The following is a 22,933-nucleotide window of genomic DNA, read 5'->3' as shown; positions in this document are numbered from 1 at the left end:
CCTCTTAGCTGTGTGGCCTTTAGCCAGTTGCTGAACCTCTCTGAACTTTGAGTTTCAGCCTACTGAAGTCCAGCAGTAGTGTTGCTACGCGGTGGAGCTATGGTGAGGATGAGCTAAGATGGTAACTGTGAATGCGTGCCCACGCAGGCACTTGGGAAAACGTTAGCGATTGTGGTGAAGGGGAGGGAATACTGTCTCCCATAGGGTCGGTCACTCACCTGCCCCTGGCGCACACACTGAGCTGGGGGAGAGTCCAAGCCACCGTGGGGTCTTGGGAGGACACCCTGGGACAGAAATAGTTGCGCCCTGTGTGCCCAGCCCCTTCTATAATACCCCCTGCTGTTCTTTTCACAGATCCTCAACCCTGAGCGGATCCATCAGAGGGCACCTCCTCAGCAAGCAGAGGACGCAGCCCATGGGGGGCCGGCGGGCCTGGTGGGTGCTGCAGGCCTTCCTTAGAGCAGGTGTGGAGCAGGAGGAAATCTGCCGCACGGCACACCCAGAATGCCATCCATGTGAGCTGCTCTTCCAGGGGAAGGGCCGACTGGGCTGTGAACAGGAGAAGCCAGGACGGAGGACAGAAAGCCACAGGTTCCTTCCGCGGCCTTGTCACCTTGGAGATGTCCCATGACTTCAGCTGGTTCCTGCCTCCTTGCCGTCTCGTCCGAACGCACCCCGCCTGTGCTGCAGTCACAGCAGTTGTTGCGGCGTCTGGGGCATCTAGTCTAGGGAGAGCTTGAGGGTGCTCTAATTGTGGGGAACTCGGCCAATTCTCTGTGCGTCCCTGGTGGAAAAAACCCTAACGCGCCCATCTTCCTGCTGGGAGAACTGAACTGTTTCCGATTTAAACATCCGAGTGAGCAGCCCCCGTGGGCCACGGCTCCTGCCCTCCTGGCCCGGAGACCAGGAGGAGGAAAGATGGTGAGGAGCTGGCACAGGTTTGGCCACGCTGCCTTTCTCGTCGCGCGCTGAGCCCTGCTCTGTGAGGTCCTCGCTGCCCCAGCCCCTCCACTGCCCACGGAAGGAAGCCCTGCGCGCTGGCACCTGCCCCAGAGAGCAGTGCACACGCGTGCTCCGGGCGAGGGCGAGCCTGGGCAGACTGGAGCTCCCCAGAGCCCAGCCTCCCCGCCGGAGAGTGCCCGCGTGTCGCTCAGGAGAGTGGAGCCAATGCGAGCCTTGGAGGAGGTCTGCTCCGCGCCCCGCGCAGGTTGGCGCTGGTGGTGCCCGCCAGTTGTGTGTCTGCAAGAAACACCCGAGACGCTGCCTGCCTGCTCCCTCTCTTCTGCTGTCCCCCGCCCTTTGCAAACATTGGATTTAAACCTGCTCAGAATTCAGCACAGAGGAAGGCGGCAGCGGCAGCAGCGGCAGCGGCCCAGCCGCGGGGACACCGCAGCCTCAAGATGCACCACCCCGCCTGCTGGATTGTCTTCTCCGTGACGACTGCCCTGCTCTTCATCCCAGGTACCCACCAGGGGTCTCGGCTCCCCCCGCCCACCCCGGCGGCGGTTCGAGCAGGAGGGAAGGGGAAGGGGAGCCTGGGAGGAGCAGGGAGTGTGAGCTGCGTGTGTGGGGAGAGCTGGGCTCGCAGGGCACACACGGCTTAGCTCCCCGCTCCTGCACTCACGGGTGCTTGCAGCTTGGGTTTGGGGGTTCGCTCTCCTTCCAGGCAGTGGCTCTGGTGAGCTGGGTTCGAGATGTGCACCTGCTGTGAGGCACTGCAGTTGCTGTGCAAGCTGCCGGCTGGCTTTAACCAGTTGTGGTCCCAGGGGTAGGAGAAGAGGGTCTTAAACTCCCAGGGATACATCCTTCTCTCTGCTTCTGTTGGGACCGGCAGGAGAGAGGGGACATCCTGATTCCTCTCTGCATCTGCTGGCATCTCTGTTTTTCTGTCTCTCCTCCTTTCTCTCTGTCCGTCTTCCCCTCCTCCCTCCTTCACCCCCCCCACCACACCACCCTCTCTCCTCACTCTCTCTCCAGCCCCTTCCTCTCCCCTTCCTCCTCCTTTGCTCCTGCGTTTCTCATCTTCACACAGCCCTGCCACCTCCATCCTTTCTTTATCCTTCCACCAAATGGGCAGATTGTGCCTTTGAAATTCAGAATCCTGTTTCCCCCCTCCTTCTTCCTGCATCTGAAACGTGAATGTCCCCGACAGAATTTGGAATGTTCGTATGGGGGAAGGGTGGGAATCTGGGTTTACCTGGTCCTCCTCAGCACCTTCCCTACCTTACCGAGCCATTTAAACGTGGTCCACCTATCGCAGCAGTTACTTGTTTGCAGTGACACAGGTAAGATGCTGCAATCCTGCCAGAACAGGCTTAGTGGAAGTGTTGCAAAACCCAACACGTTGTAATAGGTTTGATAATTGCATGCGTGTGTTCACAAGCAGACAGCTGAATGCCTGCAGGCATCCTTCAAACAATGCTGAAGGGATGGGGTTATGCTTCTAAGGGTTTTGGCAGCATCCAGGGGTCTGTGGGGTTTCTACCCTAAACCCCAGCCCAGTGAGAATTTTCCTTTTTTTTTTTTTTTTTCCCCAAATTGAGAGACGTGCATTTGGTTAAACATGAGCTTAAACCTAAAATCCTGTGCATATATACACAGACAAAAATAATAAGATTCTTAAGCCTTACATATCCTGTATGGGTAAAACACACAATTTTACATTTTTATATTCAGAATTACTTGGTTTTTGTTTTTAAGAACATAAAGCTCAAAGTATTTCTAAGCTACCAAAGTGAAATCAGAAAAATGAAAAGTTTATCGGGAATAAGGAAGAAGAGGATGGACTAAAAAAAAAACAGGAGTAAATCCATCGTTTAACGTTTTGTAATGCTGTTTTAAAATTGCACTTTTTCTAGCAGAGATGGGCGCTGCATAACCACGTTCCGGGCTGTCTGTTGTAGGCTGAGAAGTTAGAGTGGGTGGGGGAGTGCTGCTCTTCTTCTCCCAGATTCAAGCCTGGGAGGGGGTTTCAGCAGGACCCGCTCAGAGGGGAAGGCCTGCAGGGCACTCAGTACCTGCTCCAGCCTGGTAGAGGGAACCAGGTGGGCGCTCTGGGTCTGAGTGAGGGTCCAAACTTTCCGGTGGGTGTGAGCCCTGGCCTGGGTGACAGCTCTGGGCCCCCAGCCCTCGTCCTCCTGCTGAGCTGAAGCACAGCTGGCAGAACAGCAGCACTCAGCCCCTTGGGGTGTTGGTGGTGGGTCTGGGCTCCTCTCGTGGAATCAGAACATTGCACTTCCAAAGGGGGGAGGGAGCGAGCCCCAGGAGCTGGAGCTGCATTGCGGTGCACCCTGAAGAGAGCTGGAGCCCCGTGATGCTTCGCTGTAGAGCTCCCAGGCTCCTCTCCCCTGGTGGGGAAGCACCCGCACCTGAAGCGGGCTCTGCTCCAGGGCATGGCCTCCCCCAGCCCCCAGCCCCTTGGCCTCACCAGGATGAGATCAGCAGAGGGGAAGGCATTTCTGCTGGAGGGCTGCTCTTTCCTGCTAATTGTGCTGGAAGCTGGCCCGAGCATCTCAGCCGGAGGAGGAAAGTTGGCTTTGGAGGTACCCGGAGGAAAGGAAAGCATCACCTCGGGAGGGTCCCTGCAGGAAACGGGACCTGGCTGTGTCCTAAAGTTCTGACAAGCGAATGGCTTACTTGTGACTTCTTCCTCCCCTCTTTTACTTCCTTTATTATGTGTTTATAGACTTTTCTCCTTTGTTTCTAATGATGCTTTTCCTCCCATCAGGGTTAATACCAGCTCGTTAGCCATTTACTTTTCCTGCTTCTAAAGACAGAGGCTAATGTAACCTTAACCTGGTTGGGCCTCGATGCCATTTCACTCTGCAGCCTATTTCTCAGTGAAACACGTTTCTATCCCAGAATAATTTTAAGGCTAATGTTGTTGTCGCCTGGTGCCTGCCAGGGGGAGACCGATGGCCATAAGTTGCTTTTCTAGGCAGAATCTTTGGGACGGGAAAGACAGTCACAAGTGGAAACCATAATGAGCCCACATCCAAGACGGGGAGAGGTCTCTGTTGACAGTTTAATTGTCACTCCAGGCTTGAGATGTTCCTGAGACCCCGAGCGCCGAGAGTGGGGAGGGCTTTTGTGGTCCCGGGCAGGAGGAGAGATGGGCCTGTGCAGGGAGCCTTTCTGACCGTGGGTCTGGGGGCTTTGTGAGGGAGGAGTGGGATGGGAAGCAAGCCTGTGGAAGCAGGAGGTGAAGAGTGCTGGGGGTGCAGATGAAAATGCAGAATCCCTACCCCACCTCAGACATGTGTTGCTAACAAACACCCCTGGTCCCTCTCAGGCCACTTCGTGTACTTGAGAACCTGTCCACGGCCTGCAGCATTCGAGTCCAAACCCATCTGTGCCTGCCCTTTTCCCTCTAGCCTGAGACATGGCGGGGCAGCATGGAGGTGGGCACGGGGGCTGCTGTCTTGATGGCCAAGGCTCAGTTTCTGAATCAGAGCATAGAGTCATGCCAGCTGGGGGCCCAGCTCGCTGATGGGAGGGTTGGCTCTCCGATCTGGAGGGCTTCTGTTCCCACATTGCAGTCATTACCTCCTGTTTGTCCCCTTCTCCTCAGGTTGCTTTGGTCGGCTCAGAGTGTCCCCTGGGCCTCAGTCTACCAATCTGTAGAATGGGTTCTAGCAGCATACGCTTCTTATCTCCACCTGCCTGGAGTAGCCAAAAGCATAGATTAGGTGATAACAAGGTGAATGTAAAAAAACCCAACCTGGTCTCCTAGTCATAGGGCAGAAATGGGGGTGTCGCACAGGACGGGAGCGGGCATTCCTTCTGGTGGAGCAGGCTGAAGGCAAGGCTGACCATACCCACTTATATGTGTCATCATCACAGTGCTGGGAACGAACGGTCCAATCTCCCCCTTCATTTATCCAACAGGGCTTTATACAGGTTCTGATTAGACATAGTACAGTGAGTCAGTACTCTCCTGCCTCAAGAACAGAGGTCCATAAAACAGGGAAGTATTCACTGTGTTCCTGCCCCTGGACCCTGACTCCGTAGGCCCATGGACTTTGAGCTTCCTGGGCCCTGGTTTCTCTGCGTGGAAAACGAGGGCAGCAGACACACACGGCCCTTTGGTCCCGACGTTGCTCTGCAGTATTTTCGGGTGCGCTGCACGTGGGCTTGTGCCTCAGCTTCGGACGGTCGGTGCTCCAGGGGCGCTGTCACCTGCAGCCTCTGGGCTGTGGCTGTCCTGTCCCAGGCTCACTGGATGGGGGCCCCTGGGCTGCTGCCTGGCTGGGAGAGAGGAGACACGGATGGCCCAGCCTGGCTGTTCCTGTTGGTGATCTCAAGCATCAGCCCACAGATGGCCAGTGGCTGCCAACAAGCCCGGCTGTCTGTAGGGGTGGGTGTTCGCACCTCCAGATGCTGGGTGGCACCTTCCAGACACGGGGGCCGGGCGGGCACTCGGAGGAAGGAGACAGGCTGGCATCGCCTTGGGACGGCACCTCTCTCCTCTGCCAATCCTTTGACCCCGCTAAAGGTGCCAAGCTCCGGGCCCTGTGACATCTGCCCCTTGAGCCGTGTCATGCTCTTGATGGAAAACTAAGACTTTGCTTCTCAACCCAGGAGGCCTTGGCTGCCTCCGCCTTTCCCTTAAGTGGGGAGGCACTAACATGGGGGGCAAGGATATAGTTTCATTTGCTAGATTTCTACACCACTCAAATCTACACCCTGAGGTGGAGGTTCTTGTAGGGCCCGGGGAGGGACTGAAGGTAATTCTGAGAATGGGCAGGAATAAACCCTGTAACCAGAGATGAACTTGAAGACAAATGTGCTTGCTCTTCCCTTCCTGTAGGTGTGAGAATACAATCCCCCCATCCCCCCTCACTGTCCTCAACTCGTGTCCACACACACACACACACACACACACACACACACACACACACACACACACACACGGATGCGTCCAAGTCAGAGCTTAGCTGCCCTCACAGTCACACCCACAGCCCCTTCAGGAAAGTAGCCTCTCCCTCGAGACTTGCGTCTGCCCTTGCAGAGCTCCCTGCCGTAGCCACGAGCCCGGGTGCTCTCCCCGCGGGCTCTGTGGCAGCGGGCCTATGCGCGGCCTGTACCGCACTCAGCCGCGGCCATGCGTGTGGAGCGCTGCCCCAGCGGTGCGGGGACCCCGTTCATCCTCCTGCCACCTTTGGGCCCCGGAGCCTGGGCGAGGCCGGCCTTGCACTCCTTTCTCAGCACCTCTGTCTGTCTGCCTAGACCCCATGGTGCTGAGAGGCTGGGGACTCCCCTGCAGTCACTAGACTAACTAAATTAAATGTTTGCCAAAGGCTTTGAGACACCCCTGGGCAATGCGCTGGATAAGTGCAAGGCATTATCATTATGATGCAGGCACTTTGCTTTAATGAGCAGAGATGCTGTGCAGAGACACCCCCGAAAGGCCCAGATGCATCAGTGCACCGGGACACAGGCCGTTGATTGGAGTGGCTGCTGGCATGTTCCCGGGAAATGGTAAGTGACAGGCGAATGGCATGCTGACACCCAACCCCGGAGAACCAGCATATTGCACATCTCAAGGTACAGACGCTCTGAATCTGAGTGGTCGTTCGTGAACAGTTATTCGTAGGGAATTTACAAACGCTCTTTTCACCACTCTTGGGAGTTTGCTTAGTGGTTATACCAAGCATAAAGACAGTATCGTGCTTTGTGGTCTACCTGGGAGATTTGTCTTTGGTCTCACTTGCTTCTCAGAGACATCATGAGATAGGCAGAGCTGAGCTAGTCTTTCCTTTGCTTAAAGCCCTATGCAGACTTCTGGTTGCCTTTGGAATAGAGTCCAAAGCTCTCAACCCGGTCCCCGGGCCACAGCCTGGCTGCTGCTCCATATCGCTCGGGAGTCGGTCCCTCAAACGCACCGTGCTCTCTCCTTCCCCAAGCGCTTGCCCTGTGAGGCCGCCTGAGCTTGGAAAACGCTGATCCTCCCTTCATGATGTTTCTGGATAAGTATCCTTTCCATCCTTCAGGGCTCAGCTTAAGTTTCTCTTTCCCAGGAGAGCATTCTCGATGCTCGTTTCCGTCATTACTGCCAAGTGCTTCCTCCTCCCTGACACTGTGGGCCCGTATATTTTACGGTGACTCTTTGTGTTACGCCTCGCTTTCCTCCCCGGACTACCTTGAGGGGCCGCATCCGTTTTGTCCTCCCGCATGACCTTGGTGCCCAGCACAGTGACGGGCATAGAACACGTGCTCACAGAGCGTTTGTGGGGTGAACAAGTGAGCGGATGAATGGATGGACACATGCACGGGTGACCAGCCCAGCTCACACGAGTGCTAAGGCTCAGCTCCTCTGTTCTGTCGTTCGGTTCCATCCATTGACTCCTCAGGCATCTGGGCGCCTGGGCTGGCCTGCCCATCAGCTTCCCCATCCGCAGGGTGAGGACGGACAGGCTTTGCTCATGGGAGGTGGGAACGTATGAAGGGTGCCGTAGAGATTACTCATGCCAGTGTTCACGCCTGTCAGTAAACCCCAGCCCCGAGCTTCCAACCAAATATGCACGCGGCGGCTCAGAGCTGGAGATGGTGCTTTTGGATTTCGTGTCGCGTGTCGCCACAGACACACCTGAGAGTGAGAGTCTCTCCGTAAACGCAGACGTGGGCCCTGATGTGGGCCATCGGCTGCATAAGAAACAAAATCGCTCACAGGTTTAAGCAATGCCGGGTACTGATGAAGTGGCCCGGTTATTAGAAATTTAGAGTCGTGCCTGCCGTGCCAACAAGTACACGCTATAGCAATACGAGGAGGAATTGTGACCACAAGAGGTAGGATGCTGGGGTAGGGACAGGAGGACACTGATAGCATAGGGTGAGTCATGCTTGAGCGAGTGACACTTAAACGGGTTCATGTTCCTACGGGTGAGGTCAGAAGGGCTCAGTAAATCCGAGGAAGTGGAAACAGAGCTTCTCGTGCCTTATACCGAGTCACTTCGTATAGCTGAGCCGATTTCAGACTTGCTTGTTCATGGCTGTGGGCTTCTGAACAGCAGGGGTCTTGCCTTGCTCCTCTCTGACGATGATGCCACAAGTACCAGGCAGGTTCACTTGTCTGATGTTGTCTTTTGAGTGAGTGCTCTGCGGCAGGCACTGTTCAGGCACTGGGAGTGCAGTGCCTGAACAAAAGTCTTCTGGTCCCTGCTTGCAGGAGGTGCCTAGCCTGGGGACTTCCCTGGAGGTCCAGTGGTTAAGACTTCACCTTCCAACGCAGGGGGTGCGGGATTGACCCCTGGTCGGGGAGCTAAGATCCCGCATACCTCGTGGCCAAAAAAACCCAAAACATAAAACGGAAGCAATATTGTAACAAATTCAATAAAGACTTTTAAAAAATGGTCCACATCAAAAAAAAAAAAACTTAAAAAATTAAAAGAGGATCATTCTAAAAAAAAAAGAGGTTCACAGCCTCACGGGAGAGACTGAGTGACTCAAATATGTGTCCCTGTGGAGGGAAGTCAGAGCTGATACAAATCTATGGGAGGAGAGGTCTGTGCTGCCCATAGGAAGGGCTTGACTTGCCACGGAGGTAAGATCACTTGCCCAAGAAAGTGACCGTTGAGCTGAGGTCTGAAGGATGAAGAGCAGGACTTATCCAAACCCCAGGAAGAGGCAGAGTGAAGAGGACGTGCAGAAAGAGGCCCCGGAGCGGAAAGGACCCGGGGACGTTCTCCTGCTTGGCTGGAGCGTAGAGGAAAGGCGTGTGCTACACAATGAGGCCAGCAGCCCTGGACGCTCATGTCCGTCATTTTGGTCTTTATTCTAGAAGTGATGGAACCCCACTGATGCCATGCACATAAGTGGGGGTGAGGATCTTGCCTTTCATAATTGAACTTGTTCTTGTGCATTTTGAAGAATGAATTAGAGGCGAGCAAACTCGGAAGGGCTGAGGCCCCCAGAGTGGCTCAGGTGGGAAACTCCTGGTGGTGTTGGGTTGGAGAGACACAGGTGATGTGGAGCCACTGCAGGAAAGTCAGAGGTGCCCCAGATGTGTCCGAAGAACCGAATCTAAAGGAAGCCCGCCGTGAGCAGCAGCAGTGCCTTTGGGGGCTCAGAGGAGAGGATCTGTCCTCCGTGTCCTGCTTACACACCATCCGTCCAGCTCAGGTGTAATTTTGCCCAGAACCAGAAATAAGTTGTTTTGGAAATCCCATCATTCCTTGAAGTCTCATAATCTCACTGGTGTCCTCTTGGGGTCTAATGTAGGAGCTTAAAATTGCATCATTCATTTCCCAATCTGTCAAAGAGATTGCAGAGAGTTCTAGCTTTGTTATCTGCTGGATCTTGCCAAGGGATATTTGCTCCTGAAAGAAACCAGGCATTTTAGAGAAGCTTTGATTGGACTCTAGATTGATTTAAGGGCACCAAGATGCAACGTTTTCACAAATATTATTGTGATGTCACGAGCATGCGTGACCTCCCCGTGACCACCAGCACCTGGGTGAGTCATACTAACTTAGGTAGAAAAGCAGAGCCCTTGGGACTGAAAGGGATGCTGGATATCGTCCATCCCTTCCTTTCATTCTACAGATGAGGAGACTGAGGCATAGGGAGTCCAGCATCTTAGCTAATGTCCCATAGTCAGCAGGGACCCGACCAACATGTCGACACGGAGTTTCAGTAACCTGTGTTCATAGCCCAGCTGGTGTCATTTCAGCACACGAGGGGCTGAGCTGAGCTTCGCCTCCCTGTCGGATCCCCTGTTGGAAAATAGACTTGTAACCTTGGCTGCACTATTTCCCCGAAGCTCTCTCATCTTGGTGTACAAGGTGCGTGTGGAACAGGGTGACTCCCCGGTATCCGGTACCCAAGGATTAAGGTGACAGGTCAGAACCAAGAGAGAAGCCTGTCCTCCTCAGAGGCATCCTCATACTTTGAATGAGCTTTGTAAATGAACTGGGAGACTTCTAGAAATCAAATGATCCTTGATATATGCAGAAGGAGATGCTCAGGGTGGTACAATATCAAACTCCAGGTACGTGTCAACCTGTCCTGTTTGGTCTACACACTGCAAAAGGCACCTGCTTTTATCATCCCCAGACCATCAAACCCAAGAGAAAATACACGCCGAAAATACCATAAATGTTACATTAACAATTCATGGTGAAACGGTAGCTGACAGTGTACACAGCACCTCCCCGTACATCGACGTTGCTCCGTGTGATAGTGGGTGAACGCCCGTCCTCCCCCTTCCCGGCTCCCGGCTGTGCCCTCACGGTGGACCATGCGGGCCTGGGCACAATCGAGAGATCAACTCAGATGAGCTGTGGACAGTGCAGAACAGGAAGCAGGGCTTCAGGTTCAGAGCAGACAGGACTGCTCTGGTGACCGTGCTTGGGCCAGGCTCCTATGGGCATTTCCCTTCTAGGAAGATGGGCCTGAGGAAGCTTTTGCTTCTCTGAATGAGCCAACCTGCTTCTTCTGAAGAGCCCGGTGCCAAGGGAGCCCCAGCTCCTTGAAGGGAGAAGAATGCTGGAAGAGAGAGTGTGGAGATGGAAATAGCCCGTCAGCCTCCAAGGGAAGCTGGAGTTGCCTTGGGAGTCCCCTGGCTTCATCCCACAGAGACGACAGTGCCCAGTCTTACTTGGCACCGGGGTGGATGCCTCTTTGGGTGAAGCCCAGATGGGAAGGGATGGGGAAAGCCACTCTCAGGATTCTGCATCTTTTCCTCATGGGCCCTCCCCTCCTTTCGTTTAGGGTGAGATTTGGGGGAATAAAAGGGCACTGCCTTACAACTGCCCCCAACAGTGTCCATGAAGATTGGACCACTTCTTTATTATGACCTGGACAACTGTTTTCTTTCTTCTTTCATTTATTTAGTTTTACTGTTAGGTGTGAAATGAGGTACAAGGATATATTGTACAACACAGGGAATAGAGCCAATATTTTATAATAACTATGAATGGAGTGTAACCTTTACAAATGGTGAATCAGTATATTGTATACCTGTAATTGTATAATATTATGCATCAAATACACTTAAATAAAATATTACTTATTTTTATGGTGGATGCTGAGCCCTTCTGCCATCCCCTGTGGGAGAGTGCGGAAGCGGGACCCGGCCTCTGGCTTGGCCTCTGCACTTGTGAACTGGGTGGCTTTGGGTGAACGGTTGGACCTCTCCGAGACTCTTTTTTTTTTTAATTTATTTTTTAATTTCATATTCCTGCTTTTTTTTAAAAACATCTTTATTGGAGTATAATTGCTTTACAATGGTGTGTTAGTTTCTGCTTTACAACAAAGTGAATCAGTTATACATATACATATGTTCCCATATCTCTTCCCTCTTGCGTCTCCCTCCCTGCCACCCTCCCTATCCCAGCCCTCTAGGTGGTCACAAAGCACAGAGCTGATCTCCCTGTGCCGTGCGGCTGCTTCCCACTAGCTATCCACCCTACATTTGGTAGTGTATATATGTCTATGCCACTCTCTCACTTTGTCACAGCTTACCCTTCCCCCTCCCTATATCCTCAAGTCCATGCTCTAGTAGGTCTGTGTTTTATTCCTGTCCTACCCCTAGGCTCTTCATGACATTTTTTTTTTCTTAGATTCCATATATATGTGTTAGCATACGGTATTTGTTTTTCTCCTTCTGACTTACTTCACTCTGTATGAAAGACTCCAGGTCCATCCACCTCACTACAAATAACTCAGTTTTGTTTCTTTTTGTGGCTGAGTAATATTCCATTGTATATATGTGCCACATCTTTATCCGTTCATCTGTCGATGGACACTTAGGTTGCTTCCATGTCCTGGCTATTGTAAATAGAGCTGCAGTGAACACTGTGCTACATGACTCTTTTTGAATTATGGTTTTCTCAGGGTATATGCCCAGTAGTGGGATTGTGGGGTCATATGGTAGTTCTATTTGTAGTTCTTTAAGGAAACTCCATACCGTTCTCCATAGTGGCTGTATCAATTTACATTCCCACCAGCAGTGCAAGAGGGTTCCCTTTTCTCCACACCCTCTCCAGCATTTATTCTTTCTAGATTTTTTGATGATGGCCATTCTGACCGGTGTGAGGTGATACCTCATTGTAGTTTTGATTTGCATTTCTCTAATGATGAATGATGTTGAGCATTCTTTCATGTGTTTGTTGGCAATCTGTATATCTTCTTTGGAGAAATGTCTATTTAGGTCTTCTGCCTATTTTTGGATTGGGTTGTTTGTTTTTTTGTTATTGAGTTGCATGAGTTGCTTATAGATTTTGGAGATGAATCCTTTGTCATTTGCTTCCTTTGCAACTATTTTCTCCCATTCTGAGGGTTGTCTTTTGGTCTTGTTTATGGTATCCTTTGCTGTGCAAAAGCTTTGAAGTTTCATTATGTCCCATTTGTTTATTTTTGTTTTTATTTCCATTTCTCTAGGAGATGGGTCAAAAAGGATCTTGCTGTGATTTATGTCGTAGAGTGTTCTGCCTATGTTTTCCTCTAAGAGTTTGATAGTGTCTGGCCTTACATTTAGGTCTTTAACCCATTTTGAGTTTATTTTTGTGTATGGTGTTAGGGAGTGTTCCTCTCTACCAAATAGGAGGAAATAACGCGTTTACCTACTTCCTGGGGCGGCTGGGAATGTCTTAAGCGATGCAGGTGGGTGTGTGGGGCTGGGCGGCTCCAGGTGGCAGGTCTGGGTCTCAGCGCGTCCCTCGGGTGGCATGTGTCTGGGCCTTTCCCACTTCTCCTCCTGCGTCAGCCTCCTCACTCCTGACCCTGTCCTGCTCTGGCTGTCACAGGCCATGGAGCACATGCCGGAGTGCCCGTGACGGTGGTTCAGGAGGAGGAGGCCCATTTCCGGGCACCCCTGTGTTCACATCCCTTAGGCTTGGAGCCCCGTTTGCTTTGCTTCTTCTCCTTTTTCCGTGGAAAGTACCAGAAGTGGTTTGTGTTTCCCCAGCTGAGCTGCTCTGGCCCCGCCGGGTCTCTCTTTTTTTGGGTTGAGGTGAGAGAAACCCAGATGGGGCTGAGAAGAGTGAAGTTCGGGTGGAAAGTGCTCCGCAGCCCTGAGAACCGGGCTGCCCCACGTGCCTGTCTGCCGAGCTCGCTGCCACCCCTGAAAGCAGACTTTCAGGGAGCAGTGCGGGGCTGAGAGGGACCCTAGTGGGCGGGGGCCTGCTTGCTCCCCTGACACGTGCTGCAGGGGACCGACCAGTTCCTCCCACCGCGGGCTCAGCCGCGAGGCCCTAGTGACCCAAGTCCCTCTGTTCAGGCCCAGGGGACCACAGACCCTGCTCCTGTACCGGGCCGAGTCCAGCATGAGAGCCAGGGACGCAGCTGTGTGCTTGGCTGGTGAAAGGAGGTGAGGTCCAAGGTCACAGTCCTGTCTCGTGTCCTCCCTAAACCCACCTGCTCAGCTTCTCAGCCACCTCAGAAAGACCCAGCCTGAGTGGAGATGCCTAGCGGGCCCAGGGATCCGTAAAGGCCCCAGAGACCAGGCACACCGCCCACAGCGAGAGGTGAGAGTCTTTCTGTCCGTGTCACCGGCTGCCTTCTGAGTAGCTCAGCCTGCGGGCACCCCTGGAGGCCGGGTCCCCGCAGGGGAGTGGAGCCTGCTTGTACCTTCACCACGTCCTGAGTCTTCCTCTAGTCTGGGATCAGGGCAGGGGAGGGGTGCTCTAGCTTGGAACTAGAACACTGGTTTTTCATCAGATTTTAGTTTCCAATATCAGATTTTATGCCGCAGCTGAAGAGAGGAAGTGGTGGAAGAGCATTGAGAAGGATGGTGTTGGGGGGAATCACAGTCACACCGTAGATTCTTTTTCCCCCGTAAAAGCGTCCTATATTTCTCCCTCCCTCTTTATTTTCGGTTCTTCATGACAGTTTTTTTGTTCCTCTGCTTTGTGATGTGACATCTGGGAAGGCAGTGACTGTGGTAGGTTTTCAGTAAAGAGGAAGCTCTTCCATTCATTTGACTTGTCTTCTGTTAGGGTTCCTAGGTATCGGCTAAGGGCCTGGATACCATCAGCAGATCTCTCCCTCTCGTGTTTGGACGTGACCTTGCCCCAGGAACTGGGTACATAAGAAATATCTTCATAGTCTCTCAAGATTTCCGAAGGCCCCTCCTTTGCGTCGCGCTGAACGTGCTGGAGGAGATAGGGTCAGCGTGAAGGCCCAGAGAGCAAAGGTTAGGGCTGGAGGGAAAGTCAGGGGCAAAGCGGAGCTGGGGTCGGCTGGAGGCCAAAGACAGGGAAGGGTGAGGGCCGAGCACCAGGCCACCGGGCGACGGGGGCATGGGGAGGAGACTGGGCAGAGGATGGGCCGCCACCCAGCACATGGGCAGGGGAGCCGGGGTCTCAGCCTCGGGGATGCCCCCTCCTCAGAGCACAGCCCCTGCCCAGCGCTGAGGTGGCGTGCAGACGCTTTCTCTGCCTGTCACCCTCTGGGGCAGAACCCTCTGTGGGCAGAGCCCTGCCCAAGGCCCCAGAGGGCGAGCCAAGCGACCGAGAAACACCAGGGGACCCAGGCGTGAGCACAGGGCATCCTGGAAGGTACAGCGGCCGCCTGTCCCGGCTCCTGCCCCACACCCAGAGCTCCTCCCCCTCCCCCCAGGGGCCTTTAGCCCAGCGCCCCACACGCCTGGTTGCAGTTGAGTGGGTGCAGTCTGTGCCCCACTCCCGGAGCCCAGCTGTCTCTGATCAAGCAGAGTAGTTCCACTCTGACCTGTTTCATACCATCACTTTCTACTATTAAGAAAAATTAAGACCTACTCTATGACCAGTGGGCTCCAAACTTCTTAGAGCCTTTACTCACAACGTATTTTTTTAAGCAGAAGTAAGCTATGTTGCTACACACATAGGTGATGACCAGAGGCTAAGATAAAAATAAATAAATAAAAACAGGAATGCTGATGTTCCTTGCCTTCGTTCAGCGTAACACTCAAAGCATCCCTGGGGACCAGCAGCACTCAGGGCCCAGGGCACCGGCTCACGGGACTGGAGTCAAGACAGAAATGGCGCGTCATCGTTGGCAAAAGGCTTCTCGTGGCTCTGCTCTGGCTGCTTCTCTCTGGGGCTCAGCATGGGATGTGTCCTTGGCCACCAATCACTCTGGGTGCTGGTACAACACAGTTGCTATGGCAGACCCCATCTTGGAGCAGCTGTCATGTCCTTCAACAATTCTGTCTTTGTGGTAAAAATGAGTAACATGTCAGTGGATACAGACCAGTATTACAGATGTTCTCTTGTTTATCAAAAAAGACCATTGAAGGGAAGTAAATGCAAAACAGTCTTTGGGAGAGAAAAAGCTAAACAGGGGGACCTTCCGTTCCAACTGCACGTGGTTCCTCATCCGAGTTCTTGCCCTCTTCTCCCTCTGTCCCAGCTCTTCTCCACCGACCACCTGCTGCAGAGACATCCCCCTGGGGGAAAGTCCAGCCAAGGCAGGGTTGGAATTTTTCACATAGGTATTAGGAGACTACAGTAAGGGAGATACACAGGAAGGAGTAAAGTAGGAAACTTGGCGACAACGGATGCTTCTTCCTGTGCGTTGTCCCAGCATTGGTGGCAGCCCCCAGGATGGGGCTCTCAGGTCTTCAGCCCCTGCCTCTGCTGTCTGAAGCCCACAGGCATGTTGGCTTTGCAGCCACGCTTCTCACGGCTGCTCTCGGCCAACGACCAGGCCAAGCAGAGGTGCCGGGTCGTGGCCGTTCTTGGGAGACGTGGCTTCCTTGATGGTCGACCTTGGCCTGAGGCTCCCCAGGGGCCCGGCCACACCCTCCTTAGGAGGACCCTGCGTCCCGCGTCCACTCAGCCTTCCTGCGGCCTCACTATCGCACTCCCCGGCTCAGAGGGCCGGGTCTCCAGCTCTGTCCCCATCTCCTCTCCCAGGGGCTCCCCTGGCCCACGTCTTTGACACGTCGTCCTACCTGACGTCTGGTTCCGGGGGACCCAGGCTGACACCGTGCTGGGCCGAGAGCAGGCCTGCAAGCCGAGGCTTTGCTCCCCGTCCCAGCCCTGCCCAGTTCGATGTCGCGCACCCCAACCCGCTCTGCAGAGCTGAGCCGAGACTCCCGGGCAGGCCTGGGAGAGCTGCGCAATTGTCAGTTCCAGGGAGAACTTGCTTTTTTGGACTCTCCTGGCCCTGGCCCTTGGAAACCCTCCTCTGACCCTGAGTAAATGAGACAGACATTTTTACAACAAGTCCCCCAGATTCTCGCCTGGGGTTCTGGCTTCTCTGGACTGATGATAAAGGTGCTTCCTTTCTCCCTCGGTAGGGCCTGAGTCCATTTGGAGATGCAACACACACCTTGTGTTCTTTCTTGGCTTCCTGGTTTGTTATCTGGAGCACGTTCACTGTGTAGCTCATAAAGCGGGTTCTACCCTCCAGTGACGCTTCCATTGCTAATTGCTAGGGTCACACGTTAGCTTCTGGAACGTGATTTCCCTAATGCCCCTATGGCACGGGCACTCTTGACCCTTGGCAGGACACTCCTTGGCTGTGGGGCCTGCCCGGTGCATTGCAAGGTGTTTAGCAGCACCCCTGGCCTCTGTGCATCAGGTGCCAGCAGCACCTCGCCGGTTGCGAGAACCAAAATTGTCTCCGGGCACAGACCGATGTCCCGTGGGGCAGAAAACTGCTCCTGGTTGAGAATCACTGTTCTTTGGTTGTAAATGGTCAGTACAGCATCCTAGCAACCCTCTAACTTATGTCAGCTGTCTTTCTCACAGCTAACGGAGGACAGCCATCTCTTTTTATCCCACACGCCCGCACCTCTGATCGGTTCTGGTTTCAAGCCTGTGAGAAGCTTCTAGTTCTCAGTTTATTTGTCCCACTGAAAATCCGATTTATCCCAAGCCTGTAAATCAGGTCATCAACCTCCTCGTCCGGGCCGGGTGCTCTCTGATGAATGCTTTGTGCGAATGGCTAACAAGAGGAACACATTGGAGAAGAATACCGTTAGGCATGATGGTGGGGCTGTTCTCTGGAAGACCCTACATCTGGAGTAAAACAGATGTGAAGAGTCTTAAGGCATAACCGCATTATTAGCCTCGCCGCACGACTCTCTCAGTGAGCGTGCCATCTTTGTTAGCCAAACTATTCCAGCACCTTTTCTTTAGGGCAGACTTAGATTTTACTCTGTTAGCTTGTGGGTAGTCAGGAGTGTGCGTGACAGCCCAGATAAGATTCCTGTATACAAACACGTAACCCTAATCTAAAATGCGATCTCTGAGATAGTGGGTGGTAAATAGTAGCCTAGACGTGCTCACGGTGGTGATGGCAGTAGTTTTGAGATCAATTAAAAATACTGAGCCAGTTTGAAATGAATTTCCTACAATCAAGAAGTAAGAATGGCGCTAAATATTAAAAAGGACTCTTGACTAAAGTGTTTGGGCTGCTTCTTGATGAAAAGGGGGCTCTCTGGCCAGATACTCAGAGTGTCCCGGGCCTACCCCCAGTCACCTGGTGACAGGGATCGCCAGGAGATCCAGGTGCGGAGGGCGGGAGCCGACACAGGTGAGCTGGAACGGAGGAGGCGAAAACCACGCAGGAGTGTTGGAGGAATTCCTTCCTCTTCAGCCCATTTGGAAGTGACCTGCAGGCCAAAGCACCAGGCCCGTGTTAGAGAGGTCAGTGTCTCAGGGCTCCAAACCTAAGGAGCAGTCAGATGCCTGCTTTGTAAATCACTGCGGCAGGAGGCAGACCCGACTTTGTCCAGCCACCTCCCTGCACTGACTGCTTGTTTCCACATGAGCCTCTTTGACGTCCTGTAGACACCGACAGTACTGGAGCTCTAAATCCTCACGGATGCCCGGGGATGTGATCCGTTACCATGGTCCGGGACGCCTTTCTCATGGCCTTGACCAGTCCTGAGGCTCCCCTGCACCTCACAGAAGTGTCCCCGGGCGCCTTGGCCATTGCAGAATCCTTTGTAGCCCTGGAGGGCCTTTGGTGTGTAAGGACTGACCCTTTGGGGTTCTGAATCATATTTCTTTTCTATACTCAGCTGGTCCTGTGGCCTGATTTCTCTGCTGCTGGGTTGTTGACAACACTAATTTTAGAAGCTACGCTGTTAATTTCTGCGATCTAGCTCACTGATTAGGATCTTTTCACGAACCCCATTATAAATGCCAAATTTGGTTTAGGTGAAAGCTGCTTCATGGTGAAACTCCACATCAGACGATTAATTCGACAAGGTCCCACGGGGAATGGGCGTCTGGTGAGCACTCAGCCTCTGCGGGGCGCTGGAGGCTCGGGATACGGGGTCACTCGGGAAGGGGCAGCCCGGAAAGCCTGCAGGCACGTTGCAGTGTGCTCTCCTGCAACCTTTTGCATAAACCTCCTCCTGGAAGCACATAGAGGGAAGAACGTGCTCTTGAAGCTTCACCAGGGAGGTTCCCGGGCACGGGGGTGGGCATTGGAGCCGAGTTTGTAAAGGGCTGGAAGGTCCCCTCGAGGAGAAGCCGGCCAAGACCTGCATGAGCCACGTGCAGGATGCCCGGGGCTTGGCAGGAAGGTCAGAGGCCGGGGAGGCAGTGAGAGAGGTGGAGGGTCGTCTAAGGGGTCCTCCAGTCTGCAGCACAGAGAAGATGCCGGGCTCTGTAGCCCAACAGCCTCAGGCAGAGTAAATACAGGGGAAGGGGTAGGAGAAACGGCCAGAGAGGCGGGGTCCCCGTTCAGTGAGCCCTGCCGTCCCCTGTCAGGAGGCCGGCTTTACTCTTAGTTGGATGTGGGACTGTTTTAGAGATTTGAGCAGAGGAGCGCCATGACCTCACCGCTGAAGGTGGAAGCAGGGAGACTCGTTGGGGGCTATTGCCGTGGTCCAAGCAGAAGATGGCGGGGGGTGGACTAGGGTGACAGCAAAAGGAGGTGATGGAAGTAGCCGGCAGGCATCCAGTGAAGGCCGAGCTACTCGCCGGCGGGGTGTGAGAAGAGACCAGATTCACGGAGCCCTCCGGATTCTGTGACCGGAGCGACTGGAAGATTGGAGTTGACGTCAACTGCAGGGGGATCTGTGGGTTTGGGGGAGAATCAGGAGTTTACTTTGGACACGTTGAACTTGGTGCATCTACTGGGCACGCAGAGCAGGCACTTGGATGTAAAGAATTGGGAGTGTGTGTGTGCTTGTGCATGTGTGTATGTTTGTGTATGTGCACGTGTGTGTGTGTGAGCATGTGTGCGTCCAGGCATCCTCGCCTGGATTTGTTGGCGCACAGGTAACATCTCCAGCCTCAGTGCTGACTGAGATTACAAGGGGAGGGAGCACAGAAGGAATCGGGAAGGGGTCCAGACCCTGAGTTCCGGGAACTTGAGCTTTGAAGGAGGTGGAGGAGATGATTACGTGGGTGAGCGTCCGTGGTCACATGTCGGTTAGGCTGGCAAAGGGCCGAGGCAGCAACCAACAGGCGGGTGGCCTGCAGCCCTGTTAGCCGCAGAGCTCTTGGCTCCACGTCACCCGTCACAGCAGGGTTTGACTCAAGGACCACGGGTGGTGTTACTTTAGGAAAGTACAGGCCCTGTTTGTAATGTTTTCTTAAGTATTTAATGACAGGGTGCGAGGAGAAGCCTAAGGCTGGGGAGGCCACGTCTGTGCCCACAAATGGTCAGCGTCATAAGGGACCTTAAAGTCACTGGAGCCCAGTGGGGAGACTCGTGTGGGTTCACGCAGCATCGTGCGGGGCGATCAGGTACAGAAACGAGGTCTGATTCGTCCCAGTTCAGGGTGCTTTTCACGCTCTTCCCTCTTGGTGAGAGTTTACTGTGGATCCTGCCAGAGAAATAATGCTGTGAAGACCTGAAGGCCGTTCTGCTCAGCCTGCAACGGCAAGACTTGGAAAGGGTTGTGCAGGTGTCGGTCCCAGGCCACTCAGACCTGCATCTCGTGGCTGTGCGCAACCTGCGCCGTGACCAGCCGCGAGCGTCCGACGGCTGCACAGAGGCCCGTCTGCATTTCTAGAGGCGCGGAGCTACAAGCAAACCTTCAGCAGAATAACTTCTCCCTGTGGCCTCAGTGCTCTCCTGACGTCAGAGGTTTGGCTCCTGTGTCTGGTTTAAGCGGGAAGTGTGGGTGTGAGATGGGTGCCAGCCGCCTTCGAGAGGAGGAGCCCAAGAGGCAGTGGTGTCTCACCAGAAAAGGCGATCAGTAGCTACTTCTTGAATAAATATCCAGTGGGTGACTCCACCAAGTGGAAACATCCCCTTCAAGCAGGTCAGCTGGAGAGGAGGGAGCCCCTGAGTTGCTAAGTACCCACACACCCTCGGGCACCGTCTTAACCTCTCTGGGACATGGGTTGGAGGCGCCGGTGTAGATCAGTGGGAGGAGGCTAACTGAGCAGTCAGACAAAGCATTAGAGGACTTCAAGGCAGCCTCAGGGTAAACGCTGAGTGGCGTGGCCACCCTGCTGCAGAGAGGGGCCGTGGGGGAGTCAGGAGAGGGTCTCAGGAAGCACAGCCCCTTCTGTCTGTCCCCTCCTCCTGACGGGGGTTGCTGATGCCAAGCATGAGGGGCGCCCAGCCAGCCTCCGCCCCGTGTTGGTGGCCCTGGGCTCTTTCCCGGCTGTTGGGTGTGCGCCCATTGGCATCTGGCTGCTGACGCAGGCAGATGAGATCTGGGGTGCGGAGCCCGCCTGGGGGAGGTGAACTTGACAGAGCTCTCCGTCACCTCCCTTTCTTCCCCTCCTCTGTGTGACCAGGGGCTGGGGCCGATTCCTCGCTGGGCCAGAGAGCGTGGCACTCAGAGCAGCCCCTGACCCCCGGCTCATGGCTGTAGGTTGAACTTGCAGGTGGAGTGGGTCAGGGTCAGGGCTCTGGACCTGCAGTCCCGCTCCCAGACGTGGGGCCCTTTTTAAGCCGGCCTCACCCCCTCTGCGTGGGAAACCGGGGACAGAAGTCACCCTGGATCGCTATGCTGAGCAGACCAAAGGCTCAGGGAAAGAAAGTACCAGTGTTTAACGGCTCTTGTGGTCTTTGCTACTCGCGGTGTGCTTCCTGGGCTAGCAGCGTGGAAATGAAGACTCTCGGCGCCCCCAGGTCTAGCCCACTGCTCTGATCTCAGCCCAGAAACAGTTTCTTCCAAGCAGCCTTTTTTGGCAACTTCACCCAATAAGCACGTCTCTCCCTCTGAACTTCCAGGGCGATGGTTCTCTACCTTGTCAGCACATTGAGACCACTCGCGGGGGGGGGGGGGGGGAGCTCAAAACACCCAGATGCGCGCCCGGGTCCTAACTCCCTGAGATTCTGATGGAATTGGTCAGGGTACAACGTCAGGATTTTAAAAAATCTCTCCTGGTGATCTTAATATTGTCCCTGGCTCATTTGGGATTTTCATGATTTACCCTCAGGACGACCACTTCAAAAAACGTCTTTACCCTGTGCCTCTAATCAGAGACTGAACCACTTGGGCACAGGAACTCTCCTCCCGCTCCCCGAGTGAGCACACGTGGTGTCGGAAGGGATGGAGGGAGTCTGGACCCCTGAACGCTGGTCTTTCACGGCCGTGCCTGGCTGCGTGACCTTGGGTGCGTCACTGGACTTTTCTCAGCCTCAGATTTCTTCTCTACGAAAGGAGGTTGCACTGAAGCATCCCCGAAGGTGCCTGCCAGCTCTGATGTTTTGTAATTCTAATGAGCACTCAGAAAACGGGATTGATTGCAGCCAGCCCAATCAGTGGGCTTGAAGCCTGGTGTTTGACCCATTTGCTTGAGTTTCTCAGCTCTGAAGATGTCTTCTCAGCTGGACGTGAGGCCTTTCGTGAGGTCACTTTCACCAAGCCTTGTCCTAGTCCCTGGTGCTGCTCAGTCCGAATTACAGCAGGGAATCCATCAGGCCCTCGGAAGGGGCTGGCTCGGCCCTAGAAAAAGGTCTTCTCTGTCCTGGTTCCCGCCCTGTGGAGCAATGGGGAAGGTGGGCACACTTTTTACATCAACACTCACAGGTTAGAAAGGGGATGTGAGAGAGAGATCAGAGTGCAGGAACTATAAAGAAAACATAAATCGGAGAAGTCAGACGCCTGCTGGGTTTGGAAGGAAGAGAGCGGGCGAGCACGCACGCTGGGAACTGCAGACTCAAGTGGAGGACGTGACGGCCCCAAGGACGGCGGCCGCCCCAGCCCTGCACGGAGGCCGCAGCAGAGACACGCACAGAACAGGCCTCCGGCCGTCCCAGCACGGGGCACTCACACACGTTGATGGAACAGCAGCTCTCCTGCTTGGGGTTCCAGGGTAAAGCTTCTCTGATGCTGACCTTCAGGCAACGCCCTTAGTTGTCTCTCGCAGCAGTGCTGTCTCTGACTTGACCAGGGACGGCTCGCCCCACCTCGTGGCATCTTCTGTCTCCCCCAGCAATTCACCCGGAACAAAACAAACCAAACCCACCCACCCATCTCCCGAGGGATCACGGTGCCAGAGCAGGTGCAGGAGCTCGCAGCTTGGGGCCTGCGGGCTCCTGCAGCGAAGCCCCTTGAGGCCCTTGCTCATCACCGCTGGGCACCTGGGGGCTCTTGCTAGGGGTCAGGCTGTCTGCAGGCCTTTGGGGATTTACCCTCTCACAGCTCTCCTGGGATTAGCATCTGCTCCTTAAGACTTAGGCAAAGTAATCCATAATTTGGACTGAACCGAGAGTTCAGACGTGTGGCCTGTAGTCTCTTTGCTCTGGACTGTGGGAAATTGGACGAGACATTTTCTGTGCTGGGGCCTCAGTTTTTTTCAGGTATGAGGAAGGAATTATAATATCTGCCTTAGTCACAACACAGGACTTTTGTGTGGTCCAGGGCGCTGTTGGTAGAGATAATTTAGAAAACGGGAAGGACCGTCATGCTAGCAGAAGGTACGGTTACTCTATCACGGTGCTTCCAGGTGGGTTGGTTCATACTTGTTAGAGGCTTACTGTGTTTGGTGAAAACAACGGCCCTTGATCTCAAGGGGGAGAAACTGGTGCCAATTTCTGATCAATAGGAAGTGGTGCCCCAGCCGGTTTGGGCTGAGCAGGG

At 54.1% G+C, this 22,933-nt stretch overlaps 1 protein-coding gene across 2 annotated transcripts in view; it reads left to right on the top strand.

Moving 5' to 3' along the window:
- OPCML (opioid binding protein/cell adhesion molecule like) overlaps positions 1 to 22,933 on the top strand; it is a 1,097,554-nt gene that overhangs the window by 16,724 nt on the left and 1,057,897 nt on the right. For both annotated transcript variants that reach the window (XM_059067772.2, XM_067039351.1), the window contains exon 2: positions 355 to 1,461. In XM_059067772.2, the coding sequence (XP_058923755.1) occupies positions 1,401 to 1,461 (61 nt within the window). In that variant the 5' untranslated portion in view covers positions 355 to 1,400. The remainder of the gene's footprint in view (positions 1 to 354; positions 1,462 to 22,933) is intronic.

The sequence above is a fragment of the Kogia breviceps genome, chromosome 7 (genome assembly GCF_026419965.1).
Source record: "Kogia breviceps isolate mKogBre1 chromosome 7, mKogBre1 haplotype 1, whole genome shotgun sequence".
NCBI classification, from domain to species: domain Eukaryota; kingdom Metazoa; phylum Chordata; class Mammalia; order Artiodactyla; family Physeteridae; genus Kogia; species Kogia breviceps.
Note: the sequence above shows the minus strand (reverse complement) of the source record. Positions and strands in the feature narration are given on the sequence as shown.